The sequence below is a fragment of the Myotis myotis genome, unplaced genomic scaffold, assembly GCF_014108235.1.
Source record: "Myotis myotis isolate mMyoMyo1 unplaced genomic scaffold, mMyoMyo1.p scaffold_m19_p_2, whole genome shotgun sequence".
In the NCBI taxonomy this organism is placed as follows: Eukaryota; Metazoa; Chordata; class Mammalia; order Chiroptera; family Vespertilionidae; genus Myotis; species Myotis myotis.
This window is the reverse complement of record NW_023416324.1, coordinates 200,554,976-200,577,254: the sequence shown is the minus strand read 5'-3', so window position 1 is coordinate 200,577,254 and position 22,279 is coordinate 200,554,976. Positions and strand designations below refer to the sequence as shown.

Sequence of the window (22,279 nt, the reverse complement as noted above, 5' to 3'; positions counted from 1 at the left end):
CTCTCCCTTTCTCTCTCTAAAAATCAATAAAAACATGTTTTTTAAAAAGTCAGATCTGGGTTCAATTTCAAACTGAGCTTTCCAACTGCTTGACCACATGCAAGTTTCTAATCTTTTTAAAGTCTTAATGTTTTCTTTAAAATGGGAATTAATGCCTGGCCAGTGTAGTGTGACTCCGTGGATGAGCATCGACCTATGAACCAGGAGGTCATGGTTCGATTCCCAGTCAGTGCACATGCCTGGGTTGTGGGCTTGATCCCCAGTAGGGCATCTGCAGGAGGCAGCCGTCAATGATTCTCTCTCATCACTGATGTTTCTGTCTCTCTCTCTCCCTCTCCCCAAAATCAATAAAAACATATTTTAAAAAAATAAAATGGGAATTAATAGTAATAGTGCCTCTTTCATTGTAGGGGTTAAGTAAAAATAATACATGTAAAGCATTAGGACAGTTCCAGCATGACCTGATATGATCTTTTCAATAAACAGTGTCTAGTAGTATGACAGTTCACTGACATCTTATAACCCTGTCACTTCTACTAGGAAATAAACTCCTGTAGTATTGGGAAGGTAACTTTCAATTTTTTATCCCTCACACTTAGTCCATACAGGAAGAACTCAGAATCCCTTAGGGAATAAATGACACTGAAATGTATCAACTAGGTTTCGCAATCACTGGTGACCTAGGCCTACGCTGATTGACTGAGGGCTTTGCGGGGTGCTGCAAAGGGATGTATCTGAGTACAGAGGCTGAGGTTTCTGAGTGAAAACAGAAGTGACTGACAACTGTTTTTGCGGAACTTTCGAGGCTCTCAAGGATGGGAGAACACAGCGGAGTGTCATGTGTGATCAAAGAAAGTTTGTTCTGAAATGAGAAACGTAGAACATGTTTTAAGTCAAAAGGAGAGAGCAATAAAATGATAGCAGAACACATATAGAACAGAGACTTAAGGATCAAGATCCCAGAAAAGGATGATACTTAGGAAATGGGAGGTTAGACACCTTTAAATTAGAATGCAGGGGTCCTGGCCGGGTAGCTCATTTGGTTAGAGTGCCATCCTGGTACACCAAAGTTGTGGGTTTGAGCTCCGGTCAGGGCACATATATACAAGAAGCAACCAATTAATGCGTAAGTGGAACAAAAAAACCAGATGTTTCTTTCTCTCTTTCTCCTCCTCCCTCTTTTTTCTCTCTCAAAAATCAGTAAATCAAATTAGATAAAATAAATAGATTAGAACAGAAGGACATAAAATATTAATATTTTTGAGGATATGGAGCAACTGGAACTGTCATAGCCTATTTGTAGAAGTGTCATCTGGAATGACTAACTTTGAAAAACTGGCAGTATCAACCATAGCTAAACATATAACCTATGGGACCCCAGAAATTCAATTCATAGGTAAGAAATGTGTGCACATACATGTGCACTAAAACCCATGCATGAGAATGTCATAGCAGCATTTTCACAATAACGAAAAACTGGAGGGAAAAATGTCAATCAACAGTAGAATAGGTAAATCAATTGTGGTATGGGTCCAACAACAGAATACCACACAGCAATGAAAATGAGTAAACCAGAGCTACACAATGTGAATAATCTGCAAGCATGATAGTAAGTGAAAGGCACACAAAAAATATACTGTACAATTCCACTTCTATACGGCACTGGCACCAACCTATGCTGCTGAAGAGTGAAGGAAGGAACTTGAGGGAGTCTGAGGGGACTTCTGAAATGCGGGTTATTTCTATTTCTCGATCTGGGTGATAACTGCATAGATGTGTCAGTCTGGGATAATGCTGTCACCTGTACACGTATAAAGAATGCTCTAGACTGCCTACTTTCCTATGTATAAATGTCATACTTCAACTAAAAGATCTATTAAAAATAAGGTTTAAAAAAGCTGAAAGAGTAAGTTATTTTTATTTGTTAAAAACATACTGTTCTGGTGCTTTAGACATGTACTTCAAATTACAATGAAACCAGTCTCCCCAGTGTCCACAGCTGTGTCTTAGCGCTTTCTCTCCAGCTGTGCACCCGTCCTTGGGCAGGAGCATTAGGAACTGACCCACGTCAGGGATGGGAGCTGCGGTTTGGCCAGGGGACGCTGGGATTGGTAGAGAAATCCTGGTTTTAAAGTAACCAGAGACCAGAGCCTGTGGGAAGGAGTTAAGGGCCCAGAGATCTCACTGAAGCAAAAGTGGCAAAAGCTCAAGAAAGCCAGGAGACAGTGACAACGAAGTTCAAGATTTCTGAGGAAGAAGTGTAAGGAGAGAGTTGCCTAAGTGAAATGGATAGAAAGTCGCTGTATTTTAAAGGTCAAGAAACTGTAGTGTAAGGGTGTTAGAAAAAATGAATTGTAAACAAGTGTAGATCTGAAAATGTCAAGGTATGCTGTGTTGGAGAATTGGGGAAGGAGACGGGAGTATGAGGTATAGGGGTTCAGAACAAGTCCCCCCAAGATGTGCCTCTGTAGTACGCAAATTATCTTGAGCTAAGGAAACCAAGACCTTCTGGACTCAGAGGAATAGAAGAATCTGAATTGAGGGCCTTGCCCATACTAAGCTATAGGACAGCAAACTACTCATTACTGAATATCTGCTCTTCTTGTCATCCTGCAATGACCTTCTGAAGTCACAAGGCACCTTATGTCATCCTTCGCTCAGATTGCCATCTATACATCATTTTAACTCTCTGGCCCTGGGACTCTCATGTATGTGGGGTTCTCATGCACACATATGTATTAAATTTGGTTTTCTCTTGATATAATGGTTAGACCAGCCGGAAAAAAACCTGAGGACAAAGGAAAGTTTCCTGCTCCCCCACAGTGGCAAGACATTTCTTGGTCAATGTGGAGAAGCAACCAGAAGTCTGATAGAAGCAGGAGACTCAACGCTGAAGGGTTGGTACACAAGGTGGAGGGAAAATGGTCTGGAGAAGAAAATAATCAGAACACCATATATCTTTATATTGCATAGCACATCTGATCTTCGTAGCGCGGTTAGCTAGTTATAATAATGGAAGGGAGCAAAGGGAATCAGACATTAAGCCTAATGAACCAGGGAGCTGAATTGTATACAGTAAGCCTACTTCAGTAGGAAGTTGCAGCATTCACAGGCTCCCCGGGGAGACCACCCCATCCTCCCCCACTCGGGAGTAGTCTGAGAAGGGGACAGAAAAAGAATCTCCCTGGAGAACAGCCGGCCTGGAACCTGGACTAGTGGTGAGGGAGGAGGGGTCAGAGAGGGAAATTCCTTTGCTGGGCACATGTGCAGCAGAGTAGAGGCCAAGAGCACAGGGGAAGGTCTTTCTACCTAGGCATGTGCAGTCGGTGCCAAAAGTAGCCGCCAAAGTGGCACCAAACAGGGGTGAAGCCTGGCCTCCGAAAAGGGTCGGACTGTGTGCAGACATGGCACCCTGAAGGCCTAGGAAAGGGGTAGGTTAAGGGGAGGGCCCAGCACAAGCCTGGGAAAACCCCAGGAAGTAGACTGGATAAGTTGAAAGAGAGCTCACTCATTCGGAAAACCAAGAAAATACATGGGTGATTCTCGGGATTCTGAGGGCTGTTGCTGCTAGAGCCTGTCTGCCCTCTCCCTCTGCGAGGGTGTATTATTTCCCTTCACCCCAGTAAATCTTACCGCTACGTTTCAACTTCTCTCAGGCGTGTGCCCTCTGACATTAATTTCTTGTGACACCGCAAGAACCCATTTTCACCAGCAACCATCTGACCCCCAGCCCGATCTGCTGTCTCCTTCCTCCAGGTGCAAGGTTGCTGAGAGGATCACAATGTCGTCTTCCTCATATCTCTCAAAGCACCTACTTCAACACCTCACCCATAGGTACACATTACTTATTTAGCTGCAAACTTCACCCACAGAGATTGAGGTTTTCTATAAGAAATATTTAACATATAATTTATAAATCAGGATTAGGGAAAAATCCTATCCTATACAGTGGGGCCTTGACTTACGAGTGTCGCCCGACTAACGAGTTTTTTGAGATACCAGCTGTCTCTCAGCCGACTTTTTGCATTGAGTTGACAGTAATTTGAGTTAACGAGCTCCTTAATGAGCTTGGTCTCAGAACGAATTAAACTCGTAAGTCAAGGCCCCACTGTATAATAAAAGCCTAATATGTAAATTGTCCCCTAGTCGTTCAACCAGGAGCTCTACTTGCTATGACATGTGCTGACCAGCAGGGGGTGGCATGGAACATGGCAGGGCCCCAAGAGCAGGACCACCGTGGGATGGTGGAGCAGGTGAGCGGGTGGTGCCAGGCCAAGGCGGGTGCAAGCAAGGCCCAACTGCCCCTCGACCAGCGGCATCAGTGGGGGCAGGACTGCCACCCGGCTCCCAGGTGCTGAGGGAGCTAAGTGGGGGCCCCCCCCCCCGGCCCCGACTGATCGCCCCCGCAGGCGGGATGGTGGAGGTGAGGGGGCGGTGCCAGGCCATGGCGGGGTGCCAGGTGGGGCTGTGAGGCAGGGGGTGTGAGCTGGGACCCCAATCTCCACAGGCCACCCCAGGGCCCCACCCATGCACGAATTCATGCACTGGGCCTCTAGTAAATTATAATTGAAAGCCAGACAAGGGGAGTTCAGAATGTGGACATGCAGACAGATTTTAAGTATTTGTTGCTCTTCCCATTCCCCTCACCCACACACACTCATCTCAGGAAATTCAAAATTTTTTGTTCTTATTTATTTTTATATTTCTTTTTTTAAGCATTCAGATTTTCATTCTGATCAAAATTAAGTCTCAGCCCTTTTTCAACTGTGTTGCATATTACCTTCCCCGTGTTCTCTAATACTGAGATACTAGTTTCAGAAATCTCTGATAAAACAAATGCAAATAGGGTATTTTGCATTATGGGTAAAACAGATCCGTTGCCATGGTGAATATTTTTACCACCTTCATAGAATAATCTATATCGCTCCATTTTAAGAAATCTGCCTTTGCTTCCTTGCTCATAAAAACCTCAGGCTCTCTTCCTTTAATTAGCAGGAGACAGGAATAACTGAGTACTTGCTGCAAAAAAAGAAAAACTCGGGGGAAGTGCCTTATAAAGATGAGATCACAGAAAATAAAAAAGCAAAGAAATAGACATAATACCAAAATGAGTAAATAATGTTATTTCTATGGAAAATCCCGAAGTTAATAAAGAAAGGGTTAATTACAATAAGAAAATCATCCCTGTTATAAGCATGTCTAACTTGATTGCCTCAATCTTGGCATTAATTCCTTTCTAATATCCCAAAATGAATTCCAATTTCCCTAGCAACATCACCAGGGGCCATTCTATTCTTATTGTCTCCATAAATGCATTTATTCCCCCATAGGCAAGCTAAAAATGTGACTTTTGTGAATATATTTGTTTTTTTTTCTGCCTTATACCTAAAATGTAAATGCATATAACTACTGAAAAAGGACAGCTGATATAATTTTGTATATAAGTAACAAATGCTCTAATGATTATAAGAAACTAAATAAAAAACAAGGGATTTTATTTAACTAGTTGCCAACAGGAATACCATGTAATACAAATAATTATTTTTTAGTTTATATCTCACGAAAGCAATTCCAAAGGCATGTTCCATCTGACAAAGCTATTTCGGCAGCACACCACACCCATGCTTTTTTTAGTTAGTAGATATTCCGAGACTAGATATGGTGGGATGTAACTGGAACTAAAGCTCCAAGTTCTAGAGAACCATGCTGACCAACAGAGTAGGTGCTAGCCATATATGGCTACTGAGCACTTGAGATGAAGGTCAAATTGAGATGAAGGTCAAATATTGAACAGATCTCTAAAAAGAGTTAACCTCATTAATGTTTAATTAGATCACATATGAAACTACTTTGGGTTAAACAAAATATATTCTTCTCTTCTTTCTTTCATCTTTATTGTTGAAAGTATAACATATGTCCCCCTCTTTTTCCCCCCATTGACTCATTCTAGTCCACCCTTGCCCCAAGCCTTCCCCACACAATTGTCTGTATCCACTGGTTATGCATATAACCAATGGTTGATCTCTTCCCACCCACCCACCCACCTTCTGAGATTCAACAGCCTGTTCCATGCTTCTATGTCTCGATCTATTTTGTTCATCAGTTTATTTTGTTTAATTAGATGCCACATGTGAGGGAGATTGTGTGATGCTTATCTTTCTCTGACTACCTTATTTGGGTTAAACAAATAGAATGTTTCACAACTCTGGCCTCAATATTCCTACCAGGTATAACTTGTTGGGGCTGAGGAGGAGCCCGAGAGCTCCGATTCCATCTGAATCCCACTGCTACACAACATCTGCAGAGGTGCTTAAGGAAGACCAGAAAAAAAAAAATTTAAATAAAAAAAGTAATACGAAGTGTTCTTCCTACCCCACGGTTGTCAGGAGAGTGGATTCAAATGACATACTGTGAAATTGTCTTAAAAACTAAAGTCTGATCACTTTTCTGGCCCAGGGTTACCGTAGAATCAGGTTTCACATTGTACAACCAAGTAGGTTAAAAAGGCTTCTCAATTCTAACTGGAGAAGTGCCCCAAAACAAAGCACTGGAGAGTTTTTGTCTGGTCTATTAGAGAGAACGCTCAGGGGAACCCTCTGGTATTCAGGAGTTCACAGCACTCTTCCCTGGGGAATGGAGAGACTGAGGGGGGTCAGGTAAAGTCACTGTAACAACTTAACAAAGACGGGGCTCAGCACATTGGGCTCCGTGTATCTGAATGTTCCTTGAGAGCATCTCACCTGTGCAGCCAAAGCATCCTTCCTTTGGAGGAACCTATAAAACCCACAAAGAACATACGTCGACCCCAGTGATTTCCAACCTTTCTAGTCTGATGGCACACCAACTAATTACTAAAATTCTCCAGCACACCCAAAAATACATATTTTTTTGTCAATCTGACAAAAAAAGGTATAATTTTGATTCATTCATTCATTCATATTGTTGTGTTGTCTGTTGCCATTTTTTTAAAAATTGACAATCTAAGGGAAAAGAGATTGTGTCCCTGACTAAAGAGTCAGGTATGATGCATGTTTTAAAGATTCCTGCAGCACACGGTTAAAAATCTCTCATCTACCCTATGGGAAGGTGAAAAGTAACCACGATTAGTTATGTTGTTTCTACTCAAAATCTATACACATTTTTATCTCTTAGAAGTAAATGGGGCCTGACTGGTGTGGTTCAGTGGTTGAGCGTCCACCTATGAACTAGAAGGTGCCGTGTTTCAATTCCCTGTCCAGGTACATGTGGGCTAGACCCCAGTGGGTCATGTGCAGGAGGTAGCCAATCAACGACTGTCTCATCATTGATGTTTTTCTCTCTCTCCCTCTCCCTTCCTCTCTGAAATCAATAAAAATATTTTAAAAATTAAGTAAATGGAAACAAGTATCTTCAAAAGGCTCTAGCCGTTTTAGCTCAGTGGTCAGAGCACTGACCCTCAGACTGGAGGGTCCTGGGTTTGATTCTGGTCAAGGGCACGTACCTTGGTTGGTTGTACGTTTGATCCTGGCCCTGGTTGGGTGCAAGTGGAAGGCAACCAATCAATGTGTCTCTCTCACATTGATGTTTATCTCTGCCCCCCTCCCTTCCACTCTCTCTCAAAATCAATGGGGGGAAAAATCTTCAAAAGAATGAAAGTGATTTAACAGTTTCCAAAGAAATTCGCACTGTCTCAGTATGTAAACACACTGGTTAATTTGACCTTTAATCCTTTTTCTCAGCAACTATCAAAGGGCAAACTAAACCATGCCACTGATCTCACACCTACCCTAAAAACAGACTGTTATCTTCTTCCCTCAAGTCTTTTGTTCTAAGGGCGTCCTAACAGTGAAAATAAATTGCAAATACTGCTGAGTCAAGTTAAGGCCTTTAAGGCTTAAACTCTAGCTGGCTAACTCTTTATCAGAAGCCATGGGTAAGTCAAGAAAGTCAATGAGATGGGAAAGCATAAGAGAAATAAAATGTCTCTTTAAGTCACAAGTTTGCCACTGAACGTAGAAACATTTTCAACTTCCTTCCCATTTTCTTTTACATGGAGATAGGGAAGGATTCAACAAATTGTATAAATTACAAAGAAATGCCACTAACAGAGCCCCAGGAGAACAGCAGAGTAAATCCTGAACTCTGCTGGCTTCCTGTGCAGACCGCTTCGCCATGCCCGGGTGGCCTTCTCCATCCCCTCACACTCCTCCATTGTAATTTCAGGGCCACTGAAGAGACCAAGTAGACGGTGATGTAGGGAGCCAGCCCTAGAAAAGTTTACTGCTTTTGACTTCCACTCAGGACCACACTCATTAATAGAAATCAATGTAAGTCCAATACCAATCTAACAATTATTCTAGAACAGTGGTTCTCAACCTTCTGGCCCTTTACAGTTAGTTCCTCATGTTGTAACCCAACCATAAAATTATTTTCATTGCTACTGTTATGAATCGTAATGTAAATATCTGATATGCAGGATGGTCTTAGGCGACCCCTGTGAAAGGGTTGTTCGACATCCAAAGGGGTTGCAATCCACAGGTTAAGAACCACTGTTCTAGAATATTAGATTTGTTTCCTTAAACAATACCAGATAAGTGAAAGACAGGAAAATAAAAGCATAAGCTCCTTTTAGTTAGATAAATTTTAATTACTTTCTGGATTACTTTAATAACGTTTATTTTTAAACATAGTTGTTTTTTTAAAAATATATTTATTGATTTCAGAGAGGAAGGGAGAGGGAGAGAGAGAAACATCAATGAGAGAAATCATTGATCAGTTGCCTCTGGCACACCCCACACTGGGGATTGAGCCCACAACTCAGGCAGGAATTGAACCATGATGTCCTGGTTTATAGGTCAACGCTCAACCACTGAGCTACATTGGCCGGGCATTAATAACTACTTTAAAGTTCACATACATAACTTGCTGGCTACCAATTGAACCAAATAAAAAATTCGTAGTTTCACCCTGGTTGGGTGGCTCAGCTGGTTGGAGTGTCCCATACACCAATAGGTTGTGGAGTTCGATTCCCAGTCAGGGCACATACCTACCTGGCTGCTGGTTCAACCCCCAGTTGGGGCATGTATGGGAGGCAACATCAATATTTCTCTTTCTCTCTCTCTCTCTCTCTCTCTCTCTCTCTCTCTCTCTCTCAAATCAATGAAAACATATCCTCAGGTGAGGATTAAAAAAAGAATTCGAAGTCTCTATTCTCAACTTTATTTAATTATACCTGATAATGATTTGTATAGGATGAGGAAAGGTAGAAACAAGGAGGGGGGTATAACAGGCTACAAACAAGAGATACAAATGAGACTGAAGTGATATAAATTCGCCCACCACTAAGGGCGTGGCTTGTGGCAAAGCTGGCGCAGCAAGCTGCCTGTGCAGGACACTGGGCCCAGCCCTGCTCACCTCCTCCACCACGTACCTATTCTTTTTTTTTCTTTAATATCTTTTTATTGATTTTTTTACAGAGAGGAAGGGAGAGGAATAGAGAGTTAGAAACATCGATGAGAGAGAAACATCGATTCAGCTGCCTCCTGCACACTCCCCACTGGGTATGTGCCCGCAAGCAAGGTACATGCCCTTGACCAGAATCGAACCCGGGACCCTTCAGTCCGCAGGCCGACGCTCTATCCACTGAGCCAAACCAGTTAAGGCCATACCTATTCTTGATCTTCAAATGCTCCCTTCCCCTCTAGGTCTTTTTCTCAAGTCAACAAACATTGAACTCCTGCCTAGTACACCTTTCCCTGTTTATTCAATTAACATGCACTGTGCCGTGTACCGGGAATGCCAGGGAGAATAAACAGACAATCCCTGATCTCATAAAATGTACAGCCTGGCGAAGGAAAACAATCGCGATTAAGGCATACCTGGCAGATGCCACCACATGCCCAGCAGCGGGAAGTGCCCAGAGCACAAGGTAAGCTCCCATAGTAGCACGCCAATGACAAAGCTATTTCAACCATCTTCAGAGATACTGATCTAACCTGGAACAGTGGCTGGAGAGATACATATGACTTGGAAACTGACTGGATGTAAGCAAGTAGAAGAAGAGCAAGAGTCAGGTAAGATACCCAGATTTCTGCCTGGCCATCTTGGTGGCGGCAAATGCCATGGAATGTGAGAGGCCACAGTGGTATGTAGACAGGTTCAACCAGAGGTGCCTGTGGGGAGTCGAAGCCAAGATGTCAACAGTGGGTGGTTCGAAATGATGGGCAGAGCTTGGGAACAGACTAGGAATAGGCTGGAGGCTGCGGAGACTCACATGGTAGCTGAAGCCACAAACTGAGAAACCCAACATTGAAGGTACAAGGAGGAAACTGGGCCCACAGAGGGAAAAGAGGAACCAGGTTCTAGGTCTGGGTGGCTGCAAGTTAAAGAGGTCCTTATGGGCTGGCTTCTTCTACCTTCTCCCCTGGGTCTGCTACTGACTCAGGACATTATGGCCATGAGTCACTGCCGTACACTGTCAAAGCAACCGCAAGTGCAAAGTACATTTCTCACTCCACTCGCCTGAGGCCACTCCTACATCTATCACAATCTGCCTTTACTCTCACCCCTACAAAAACTGTCCTCCCTGTGGAACTGATTAAGTTCCTGAATGTTCTTAATAATCTCCTAAGAGTAAGACCCACTGGCCTTATTTCTGTGACAATGTCTGAGACCCCGTACCTTCTAATTCTCCTACATTCCCGGTGACTCCTCATCGTTCACCTTGTGTCGACTTGCCAGCCGTTGGTGTTCCCCCATGTCCCATTTCACCTTCTCCTCTAGTCAGTCCTTCCTGCCTTTCCTGATTAAGCTCACACTGATGCCAGCTATCAGCGGTGATTCCCAATTCTCTATCACTAATGCTCGCCTCTCTCCTAAGATCCAGACCTTTGTTTACATCTCCTTACTGGATATTTTTCGCCTTCATCCCCTCAGGCACCTCAAACACAACCTGTTCAAACATAAGCTCATTGTCACCTCCCTAAAACGTTTTGTTCTTTTCTTTATAGGCTAGCCACATCACCATTCCCTCAAGCCAAAAATCTGACTGCTTCTCTCCAACCTCTTCTTGCCACTCATGCAACCAGTTCCACTGCAATTCCCTCAAAACAACTTTCCAGATCAAAGAGGAAGCCAGGCACCACGCTGCTGTGTTTCAGCAGAGGCTGCTTATGTCCGGGTCATCCCAGATGGAGTCCTGCGTTGGCGCTATCAGGTCTGCCTGCCTGGGAACTGCTGCAGAGTTCTGCATCATTCAAGAGAATGATGTCAGTGTAAACCTCACTTCTTTAATGCCTCCACAGGCTTCTTGGTGCCGCTGTGGGGGGTCAGGGGTGAGGGGTGCACTTTATCTTGACAGATGTCTAGTATTTCTCATCTCCTACTAAAGCTCTTGGAAAAGCCTTTAGATCTTCGTCCACCCGAAGTGTGGTCAGCAGTGACATCATGGGGAACTTGTTAAAATGCAGAATCCCTTATAAGAATGACTCAAGTGCACATCAGAAGTTTGAGAAGTGCTGGCTAGATGCTTTACATGAACTGAATTTCTCAACTCCCAAGGCACATCGTACCATTTTAGATCTATGTCTTTCAAAAGCTGTACCATCTGCTGGGAAGGTCCTACCAAACCTTCTACACCATGCAGTCCTACACTAATGTAAGAGCCCCTAGGGCAAGACAGTAGTACATGGTAGGCCAGAAATATGTGACTGATTGGATCATTTGATCAGTTAACAGATGAGTCTCAGGTTCTGAAGTGCATTCAGGTAGAAGTTGAATGTCAGGTAGTTGGAAATAGAGGCCCAGAGTTCAAAGGAGAGGTGGGCTGAGCTGGCAATCTTTTTAAGTCAGCAGCGAACTATTTCAGAGGTTATGGTAATGAATAGGTAAGGTCACCCCGGATTAAGATGGAGACTGAGAAGACCATGAGCCAAATCATGGGAAGGCTGACACTGAAGGGACCTATTGTAGAAGGCAGATTAAATCAGGTTAGCAGGGTGGGAAAGGACCACAATAGGTGCCAAGGAGCTCCCCACAAAAATAAATGGATCTGGCACCCCTTGTTATCTTTGGCAATTGAAGCTGGGGTGGGGTTGGGAGTGGGGTGGGGAAGTGGGACAGAACAATGAGGGCAGAGAGAAAGCAGATGCTTAACTTCTTCAGCCTAATAACTGAATGAATGACTCAGGGCTAGTGAAATGATCACCACAAGGACCACTGGATAAGAAGGGAGAGAAAGAGAAATGGAACTGATGAGAGCTACATCATATACATGAGCCTAGTGGCAAAGAGGTTAAAAACTTAGTCACGCAACATTTGCTGAACACTGGCTATCTGCCACGTGCCACAGGCTAACCCTGGGACTATAACAATGAACACACAGGTAATGCCCCTGCCCTCTGACCTGGTGCAGTGAAATATAATGGAGTCATTGATGGAGATCCATAACACATAGGTTAAGGAGCCAATATAGGGTGGCTCCCCTTAAGGAAGAGGCAACTTTTGCTGTGGTGGTTGGTATAATGGCAGAAATGTAAAGTTCACATCTAATAATCTTTTTTTTTTTTTTATGTGAAAGAAAAGATGCCAGGAAAACAAAAAAAAGAGAAACATTTCACTTTGCTCCTCAACAACTCTAAGTAGGATCCCCATTCTTCTTTTTTTTAATTGATTTCAGAGAGAGGAAGGGGGGGGGAGAGAGAGAGAGAGAGAGAGAGAGAGAAATGAGAGAGAAATATCAATGATGAGAATCATTAACCGGCTGCCTCCTGCACACTCCACAATGGGGATCGAGCCCGCAACCCCTGCATGTGCCCTTGACTGGAATCGAACCTGGGACCCTTCAGTCCACAGGCTGATACTCTATCCACTGGGCCAAACCGGCTAGGGCAGTGGGGTCCCCATTCTTCACACATAAAGTGATTGAGGCACACAGGAGGACAGAGGCCTGCTCTATCAAATGGCTAACGAGTGATTGGGAGACCAGAATCATCGACCAGCACATTTTTGTTCCACTCACGTTGACAGGGTGGAAAACAGCGGCACCCAAACTTTAACAAGATGCCCAGGAGCTGCTCTGCAGGTGCCCGAGCCACGTTAGTCTGCAACACCAGTCTAAGCCCCGGATCCTCACGCTTTCAACAAAGATAAAGGACTTAAAGGGCTAATAATAAAAACCTTCATACTGGGCACACAGCCAAGCCAACAGCACGTTCTTAATAAATGACTAATAACCAGTAATAGAAATTTAGGATGTGGATTAGAATAATCAAAGAAGAAAGTATGCCCTGGCTTGGAAGCTCAGTTAGTTAGAGCATCGTCCCAATACAGGGTTGTGGATTCGATTTCCAGTCAGGGCACATACAAGAATCAACCAATGAATGCATATCTAAGTAGAACAACAAATCAATATTTCTCTCGCTCTCTCAAATCAATCAATAAAAAATTTTTAAAAGAGGAAAGTAGCGCCGAAACCGGTTTGGCTCAGTGGATAGAGCATTGGCCTGCGGACTGAAGGGTCCCAGGTTCGATTCCGGTCAAGGGCATGTACCTGGGTTGCGGGCACATCCCCAGTGGGGGGTGTGCAGGAGGCAGCTGATCGATGTTTCTCTCTCATCGATGTTTCTAACTCTCTATCTCTCTCCCTTCCTCTCTGTAAAAAATCAATAAAATATATTTAAAAAAAAAAAAAGAGGAAAGTAGCTGCTTTTAGAGGCAGAATAGCATAGTTATAAGAGCAAGAATGAAGAAGGAAATTTGTGATTGTGGCAAGTTACAGAACCACTCTGTGCCTCAGTTTCCACACCTGTACAACAGGGATCATTATAATACATACCCTCTATGGTTGCTAGATAGATTTAATATATGTGAAGCCCCTAGAACCGTGGTCGGCAAACTGCGGCTCGCGAGCCACATGCGGTTCTTTGGCCCCTTGAGGGTGGCTCTTCCACAAAATACCAAGTGCGGGTGCACACATACAGTGCCATTGAAACTTCGCGGCCCGTGCGCAGAAGTCAGTATTTTGTGGAAGAGCCACCCTCAAGGGGCCAAAGAGCCGCATGTGGCTCGAGAGCCACAGTTTGCCGACCACTGCCCTAGAACAATGCCTGGTATTTAATAACTGCTCAATCAAGGCTTTAGTTTTCCTACCATTCATTCCTACTGCTCTACTACTACTGCCACTACCAGTACTGTAGTATGACTTGTTGCTAGTTTGGCAATTAAAATGCATCAAAAGGAGTCCTACCAGCAACCAGAGTTTGGCACCAAACTCCTTACAACCCACACAGAGACGGCTAGCTCCAGAGGAAGCTCTACCACTCACAGCACTGCAATTTTTACAACATATTAAGTCCCCATCTTGTTTTGTCAATTGCAGGATTATGCTACCACTCAACTTGAGTTCGTAACAATAAATTTCTGAAGTAGCAAGAAGTAGCTGAAGAAATACCCAAAACCATACATCAATTACATAGTTTCTGAGTTGTCTCCTACGGTGGAAAATTAAAAATAGTTGTCTGGCCCTAACCGGTTTGGCTCAGTGGATAGAGCGTCAGCCTGCCGACTGAAGGGTCCAGGTTCGATTCTGGTCAAGGGCATGTACCTTGGTTGCAGGCACATCTCCAGTGGGGGGTGTGCAGGAGGCCGCTGGTCGATGTTTCTCTCTCATCGATGTTTCTAACTCTCTATTCCCTCGCCCTTCCTCTCTGTAAAAAATCAATAAAATATATTTACTGCCCCCCTCAAAAAAGAATTCTTCTTTAAAAAAAAATATAGTTGTCTGGCCCTCGCCGGTCAGGTTCAGTGGATAGAGGCATCCCGCCCCGGACTGAAGGGTCCTGAGTTCAGTCAAGGGCACAGACTGTGGTTGCAGACTCCTCCCCTACCAGGCAACCAATCAATGTGTTTCTCTCACATCAATGTTCCTTCTCTGTCTTCTCGTCTCTCTTCCACTCTCTCTAAAAACATCAATGGAAAAATATCCTCAGGTGAGGATTAAAAAAAAAAAAGTTGTTCAGTTTAGCTAGATGTTCGCTGTGCCCTACTGTACACCTGATGAGCAGAATGGCCTATGTGTATCAAAATACCCTTGGTTGAGATTGTGCCTACCAAAGTGAGGCATCCAGAAAAATCCAATTACCCAAAGACCCCTGAAAAAATATTCTTCCGCATGGCTTGTTCTTCCAGTTTTCTGGTTTAGATGCAACCTGAAATATCTTTTCCCCCACAGAGAACACAAACACCGTGTGCCCAGCTTCAACTGCAGTTTAGCCCTTGACAAAACAAAAATGGGAACGGACCATGTAAACTGGTTACCGACCCTTCCTCTTTTCCAGAAAGCTCTGCTTTGGAAATTTCAGCCAAGGCTAAATGATATGTATGAAAAAAAGGTGGAGGTAGTGCTATAGACTCACATCGAAGATTAGACTTGTTAATAGAACGTGGATCCCATGAGTAATGCTCACAGCTGTGGCATCCAACAATGGAATTAACATTTCAGCAGGAAGTCGAGGGCCATCCCCACAGAAAAGGCCACCTGATCCTGCTTTCGAGCACTTACAAAAATTATCCTTCCGGAGGCTACACAACGTGCTTCTCCTAGGGTCCCTCCCATGAATTTTTTTTTTTTTAATGAATCATTTGGTTACAAAATGAGACAAATGCTTATTTTGACATCAGTCGGTTAAAACACTGACAAGGAAATAGATCCGTGTTTTCCAGTACCAAATAATGATGCTTCTTAATGGCACACGATTTTTTAAATGCCTTCTTCTCTTTTCCGTCCCGAGAAAGGCACAGCTGAAAAATATACTTGGCAAACCCTTTAGGAATTGCCTGTACTGGTCATCACCCCATCTTATCTTCAAAATGAGGTTCATCATGAGGTTATGAATTTCCCTACGCACTTTGCCCCGAGACTGCGGAAGGCAATGCCGCATTTTCGCAGGAACCTGCTTTTGATTTCCCACCGCCTACTCCGTGGAGTTACCACCCAGTGCACAGCGCGCGCCGGGCTCGCCGAGGGGTCCCGTGCACTCAGCGCCTCGTTCCTAGAGGAACCCCCTTGGACGATCCCGGGCTCCGTGTCCATTTAATCATGGCGTTTGTAATTCAGTCTCCCCGCTTGGACGCGTCCACACCTGAACACTCGCCGCCCTGGGCTTTTGAAATCGGCTAACCCTGGACGGACACGACACGGCCGCCAACGAGGGAAGGGCACGAGCAAATACAGCGGAGCCCGCACCGGCCACAAAGAATGGAGCCGGAGCAATGCCGGGCGCAGACCCAGCGCGCCGCGCCCACCCACCCGCGGCGCGCCCCCGGGCGGGGGACCCTCCACCGCGCCCCTCATCTTGGGGCTCGGACCCCCGCTCCGCCAACGCCGCCCCCACGCCAGACACCCCACGCCCCCGTATGCCCCCCTCCGGAGCCCCTCCACCTTCTCGGCTCGCGCGCCCAGCCCGGCAAAATCAGCCGGTGCGGTTCCACCCGCACGGCCCCCGTGCCGCAGCGCCCCCAAATCGCGCCCGCCCCCTCCCCCACGCCTCATTGTTCCCGGGTGGCCGCCGGCACGAGCGCCCCGGGGCTGGCCGGGCCAGGGGGACAGCGGGCACCGCACCGCCTCCACTCACCAGCGACTCCGCACAGGAGCAGGAAGCACCGCAGAAGCGCCATGGTGGCGGCCGGGCGGTGCGCGGCGTCTGCAGGGGTAGGGGCTGCGGCCGGCGCTGCGGGTCTCCCGGCGCCTCGCGCGCTCCCGACTGGCTGCCAGCTGCGGCACCTCTGCACCTCCGCGCCACCCCGCCCTCGCTCCGCAGGTGAAACGCGTCACTTCCGGCCGCGGCCGAGTCCCGCGGCGCCGGCGAGCTCCGCCGGGCGCGTGGGGTTGCCATGGCAACCGGGCGCTGCGTGCCGCGCGCGGGCTGCACCCGACCTGCACCGACGGGGAACTCCCGGGTCGGCGGCGCTGGGCGTAAAGGGGGCGCTGGCAGCCACGCGCCCCGGCCTGAGCCGCGGTGCCCGCCTCCGTGCCTTCGGTGAAATCGGGATTTGTGCACCGGGGTGGGGCCGGCCCCCTCTCCCCCGACAGCTACACTGTGGTCACGCCCTTGCTGCGGCTGGGGACCGCGCGCCCGGGATCTGAAGGGCCGCTCCTGCAGTCACCCTCCCCGCCCCCTCGGGCAGGAGCGGGTTGGGCGCCTCCGGCCACGCGTCCCACCTCTGGCGCTTCGCTGCCGGGGCGGGAGCTCCCGCCTGAGGCTCTGGGGAGCGCACTTGTTCTCGGCTCCGGGGGAGTTGGGTGGGTTGATGGCTCCAGAAGGGCTTTTGCCCGTTTCCTGTAATGACTGAAGCGCTCAACTTCAGCTACGGATTTGAGAAGTACCCAGATTGGCTTTCCCCGCCTAGGATTTCAAGGTTGTTCTAGCCCTGAAATTGGCCAGCAAAGACTAGCGAGCCTGAGAAGTGGGGCTAAGGGTGGTGAAAAGGCTTGGGGGGGAGGGGGAGGGGAGGAGGGTTGGAGGGCCCTGGAAATGGGCATGTTGAGTTGCCAGGTCAACCCTGCATTGTCGCTTCTAGCTCCAGGCGTCCTCCCTGCGTGTTCCGATGTCATTTTGCCACCTGTTCGCAGTTGCTATTTTCAGATAACGTTTATTTATAGCTGCTGGGACATCGGTGTTCCCAGACGTTCCATATCAGGACTGAATTACAGGAGAGAAGCCGCGTTGCGCGGTGGGTAATTTCTTGGGCTCCCAAATGGGGCGGTAACTGGGCAAGTTACTTAGAAAGTTAGCTCCTACCACAGTGGTAGCTAGGAAAATTAGATGAGATAATGAAAAAAAAAAAAAAAAAGAATGTTTGGCACCGTGCCTGGCACAATAGTAAATACTTAGTAAAGTGGAAGCTAATAAAAAATAATATTGGAACATTCTTATTTATTGAACCAGAAAAGAGAAGTCAGCTATCAGGAAGACCAAAATTGCCTAGCTGCAATTTAGCCTGGTGGTTTGCAACCCTGGCTGCACATTAAAATTATCTGGAGAACGTGCACAAAAATAGCAATGCCTGAGCCCCGCTCCAGAGATCCTGATTTAAGGTCTCTCCAGTGGGATCCTGACTGATCTAAGGCGAGAGAGTCCAGGGTAACCACGAGGGACTTCCTATTAGTTGAGGAAATAGGAATTCTACTGGATATAATTAAAGGTATAAAATATATGTAACTTGAAATTTTATAACATTATGCTTTATGAAATTAGAGATTAAGTATTAAAGTTGTTCATATCTATTTCAGACTGTTTTATGGAAAGTTTTCTAGTACTAATTTACTTCAAAGAAGCACACATTTGCCAAAAAGTTACTACTCTGAGTGTCTCCTCCTTAAACTTATCCTTCAGGGATCATCTCAACCATTTATTAGATATTTACAAGTCACCTAAGAGGATTTTCATCTTAATCCCTTTGCTCTGGTACTTTAAAAAACACGTACAACCCTATCTTTGGGTTCCTTTTGTGGTAAGCATTCTCATAGCTTTCAATCACTTCTCTTACTCTGAAAATTTCTAGGAGGTCAAAAAGGCACATTATTTATCTTTGTCATTCTTGGAAGCACAGCCCATTATAGTAGATTCCCTATGATTCGTTGAATTGAATATATTCAATTCATATAGAGGGTGGGCAAAAGTAGGTTTATACTGTTCTTATGGAAAATACAATAATTAATAAAATAATAATACAAGAATGAACTGTTTGCCAGGCTGGCATGGCTCAGTGGTTGAGTATCAACCTATGAACCAAGAGGTCACGGTTTGATTCCTGGTCAGGACATATCCCAGGTTGCCAGCTCAATCCTGTGTGAAGCATGCAGGAGGCAACTGATCTCTCTCATCATTGATGTTCTCTCTCTCTCTCTCTCTCTCTTTCTCTCTCCCCCTCTCCTTTCCTCTCTGAAATCAATAAAATATATGTTTTTGAAAAAATAATAAACTGTTTCACGCACTCACACTGTAAACCTACTTTTGCCAACCCCTGTATTAGTATATTGAAAAAACATCCATGCAATAACTCACAAATTATTACATCTTAATTTATCTTTTTATTTATTTTTTAACATTTTATTAATTTTTTTTTTTTTTTTTTTTTTTTAAAGAGAGGAAGGGAGAGGGATAGAGAGTTAGAAGCATGGATGAGAGAGAAACATCGATCAGCTGCCTCCTGCACACCCCCTACTGGGGATGTGCCTGCAACCAAGGTACATGCCCTTGACTGGAATCGAACCTGGGACCCTTGAGTCTGCAGGCCGACGCTCTATCCACTGGGTCCAACCAGTTAGGGCATTAATTTATCTTTTTAAAATGTACTTAAAATGTATAATTTGCAAAATTACTGTTTTATACTTCAGATTAATGAGCACATCATCTTTGGACTTTGGTTTGTGACTATATTAGTTCCTATGTAAGCAGTAGCTAAAATTATGTAGTTATTTGAAACTTCTTAAATGCTACCTTAAAAAGACTTTGTAGCTATTATCAGCTTAGAAATTATGTCTCTTGGAAATTGTAATGAAATAATTTCATTAATTCTGGAAGATACATTGTTAATTGTTTGCTATCCTCAAACCAAGCTACGAAATAGCACACAGAGCCCTGGCCAGTGTTGCTCAATGGTTATATTGTTGGTCCGAGCATGGAAGGGTCTTGGGTTCAATTCCAGGTCTAGGGCATGTACTAGGTTGCACGGTCCATCAATCCCTGGCCCTAGTCAGAGCACTTACAGCAGGCAACTGATAGATGTGCTGCTCTCACATCTACTAGTATGTTTTTCTCTCTCTCCCCACTCCCTCCTTCCCTTCCACTCTAAAAGTCAATGGAAAAAATGTCCTCTGGTGTTTTAACATCAAAACAAAAAACAAAATAAAATAAATAGCACTCATTCAATTAAATGAATTGCCCTGTCTTAGTAAAATACTGACTAAACACAGCCTCTAAACCACAGAAAGGTGATTCCTGGCCCATCAGAAGGTGATAATTACAGAGACATAAATGACTGTTCTTCTAAAGATTTCACAGCAGTACGAATTTTTCCATTCACCCCACAGGTGATTCAAATTCTATGATCACATTCAGAAGGTGACTTGCACTTAAGAATTAGAGTTTTCACCTCTTCTCAGCCTGGAATACGAAGGTATGTGAAGCAAGAAACTTTCTTTCATACCTGATACTGATGATTTTTATATTTCCTAGAAAATGATAATTCAGTTCTTCACAAGAAATGAAGGCTTCTCACAAGTGTGTTCTACTTATATTACCAAGACGTTGGTTTTATGGGTTACTACCATCCAAGTCCTCTTTTTACCCTTAAGCAAATGTACTTGTAAATAGATACATTTTTAGTTTATGGTAGGTATATTATATTTATAAATCAACCCTTAGCCAGTGACCCAGAATTTTTTTAGTTCCTTAATAATGTAGATTCCAAAATGAATATGCAAAAGGGATGTTTATACAGACCAAAACTGAGGATTTTACTGATGGCCTTTATCTGCCCTAGCTCAGTGGATAGAGCATCAGCCTGTGGACTGAAGGATCCCGGGTTCGATTCCTGTCAAGGGCACATGCCTGGGTTGCGTGTTAGATCCCCAATGGGGGGTGTGCAGGAGGGAGCCGATCAATAACTTTCTCTTATCATTGATGTTTCTATCTCTCTTCCTCTTTGAAATAAAATATATGTACATAAATAAAATGCTCTTATCTAAGAATAATGTTCCTTCTAGTTGCTTTCTTCTTTGTTTTGATCTTTGTCACTTCACACCAGTTGCTTTCCTCCAATTTCTGCTAATTCATGATTTTCTGCTTAAAGATTAAAATAGAACAGAAAATAAGAAGCATATTGGAAGCATGTTGAAAGTTCTGAATTGTGGAGGTGATACTTTCAATCATGGTCTCAGGTTGGGTCAGTTTGGGGAGATGCCAAATAAAATTACTTTTATAAAAGTCCAGCATTCGGGCTTAAACCTAGGTAGCCAGCTTTCTAGAAGAAGGGCTGGAAAAGAACTTTAGTAGATAAATCCCTGTACATACAATAGTATCCCCACCCTAAGCCTGCTTAATAGCTCCTATCCAGAGACCTTTGTTTAGCTCCAGCCTTATGCCATCTTGCAGAGGGGTAAATGTGGGATCTCAGTGTTTAACTTCTTTTTAAACTAACTTTGAACTAATCACCCTGTTTTTAGCCCCACCGTCATTCCACTCTCAAATGGGCCTGATGCCACCAAATCCTGAATATCTTTGAAGGTTCATTTGGACAATTCAGGGCTTAGAACTCAGCTTTCTTTTATATATATAGTTATATATTTTATTGATTTTTTACAGAGAGAAAGGGGAAAGGGATAGAGAGTTAGAAACATCAATGAGAGAGAAACATCGATCAGTTGCCTCCTGCACACCCCCTACTGGGTATGTGCCCCCAACCAAGGTACATGCCCTTGACCGGAATTGAACCTGGGACCCTTGAGTCCGCAGGGCAATGCTCTATCCACTGAGCCAAACCGGTTAGGGCAGAACTCAGCTTTCTTACAGTCAGTAAACTTTAATTCATCTGCTTTCCAGTTTCCAAAAATTTGGTATTGTTATCTCCTGTCCTGTTATTGTCCTTGTATCAGAATGCCTTTAAAAAATCCATTTACTGTCATTTTAATGTGGTTTTGGGGAGGAGTAGAGGCATGTGTTTAATTCCCCATCTTTATTTTTAAAATCTGCCCTCAATGAGGATACAGTGTCCCCGTGCAAATGAAAGTTTAGTAATCTGAAGAAAACTGACATCTTTACTCTGCTCTTGATTAATTCAAGGATCCTAGACTGGTTTAACTCCTACGAAATCCCTCTCCTAATTTATATTGTAATTCAGTGTTTTTGTTCTGATCACCTTGTAAGTTATACATTTTAAAAATATATACCCATGTTTAATTAGGTTTGTCTACATACCTTTGTTCACCATTTTCTCTTGCATCTCAAACTACTTCTGGGATGACTTTCCTTCTTCCAAAAGTGTGTTCTTTACAAATTCCCTTACTAAGTATCTCTTTAAAGTAAACTTGATTTCTGTGTATAAAAAAAATATCGATATTTAATTTGCAGAGTTCTTGGTAGAGTAGAGTAGTGTTCTTGGTATAGCATTTGGGACTTACTGATCTTTTCTATCAATTCTTTCAAAATAAAATTCCAGTCTATAATAGCTTCCTTTGCTGCCCCAAAGAAGGCAGTCTAATAATCCTGGTATCTGGCTATTTTTAGAATATCTCTCTGAT

At 44.4% G+C, this 22,279-nt stretch overlaps 1 protein-coding gene across 2 annotated transcripts in view; it reads right to left on the bottom strand.

The window, feature by feature from the left end:
• The window catches only part of CXADR (CXADR Ig-like cell adhesion molecule), a 59,228-nt gene extending 42,453 nt beyond the window's left edge, over positions 1-16,775 (bottom strand). Inside the window, exon 1 of one of the 2 annotated variants that reach the window (XM_036349377.1) lies at positions 16,611-16,775. In XM_036349377.1, the coding sequence (XP_036205270.1) occupies positions 16,611-16,653 (43 nt within the window). In that variant the 5' untranslated portion in view covers positions 16,654-16,775. The remainder of the gene's footprint in view (positions 1-16,610) is intronic. The other variant, XM_036349378.1, reaches the window with a different exon arrangement.
• Positions 16,776-22,279: the final 5,504 nt, after the last annotated feature.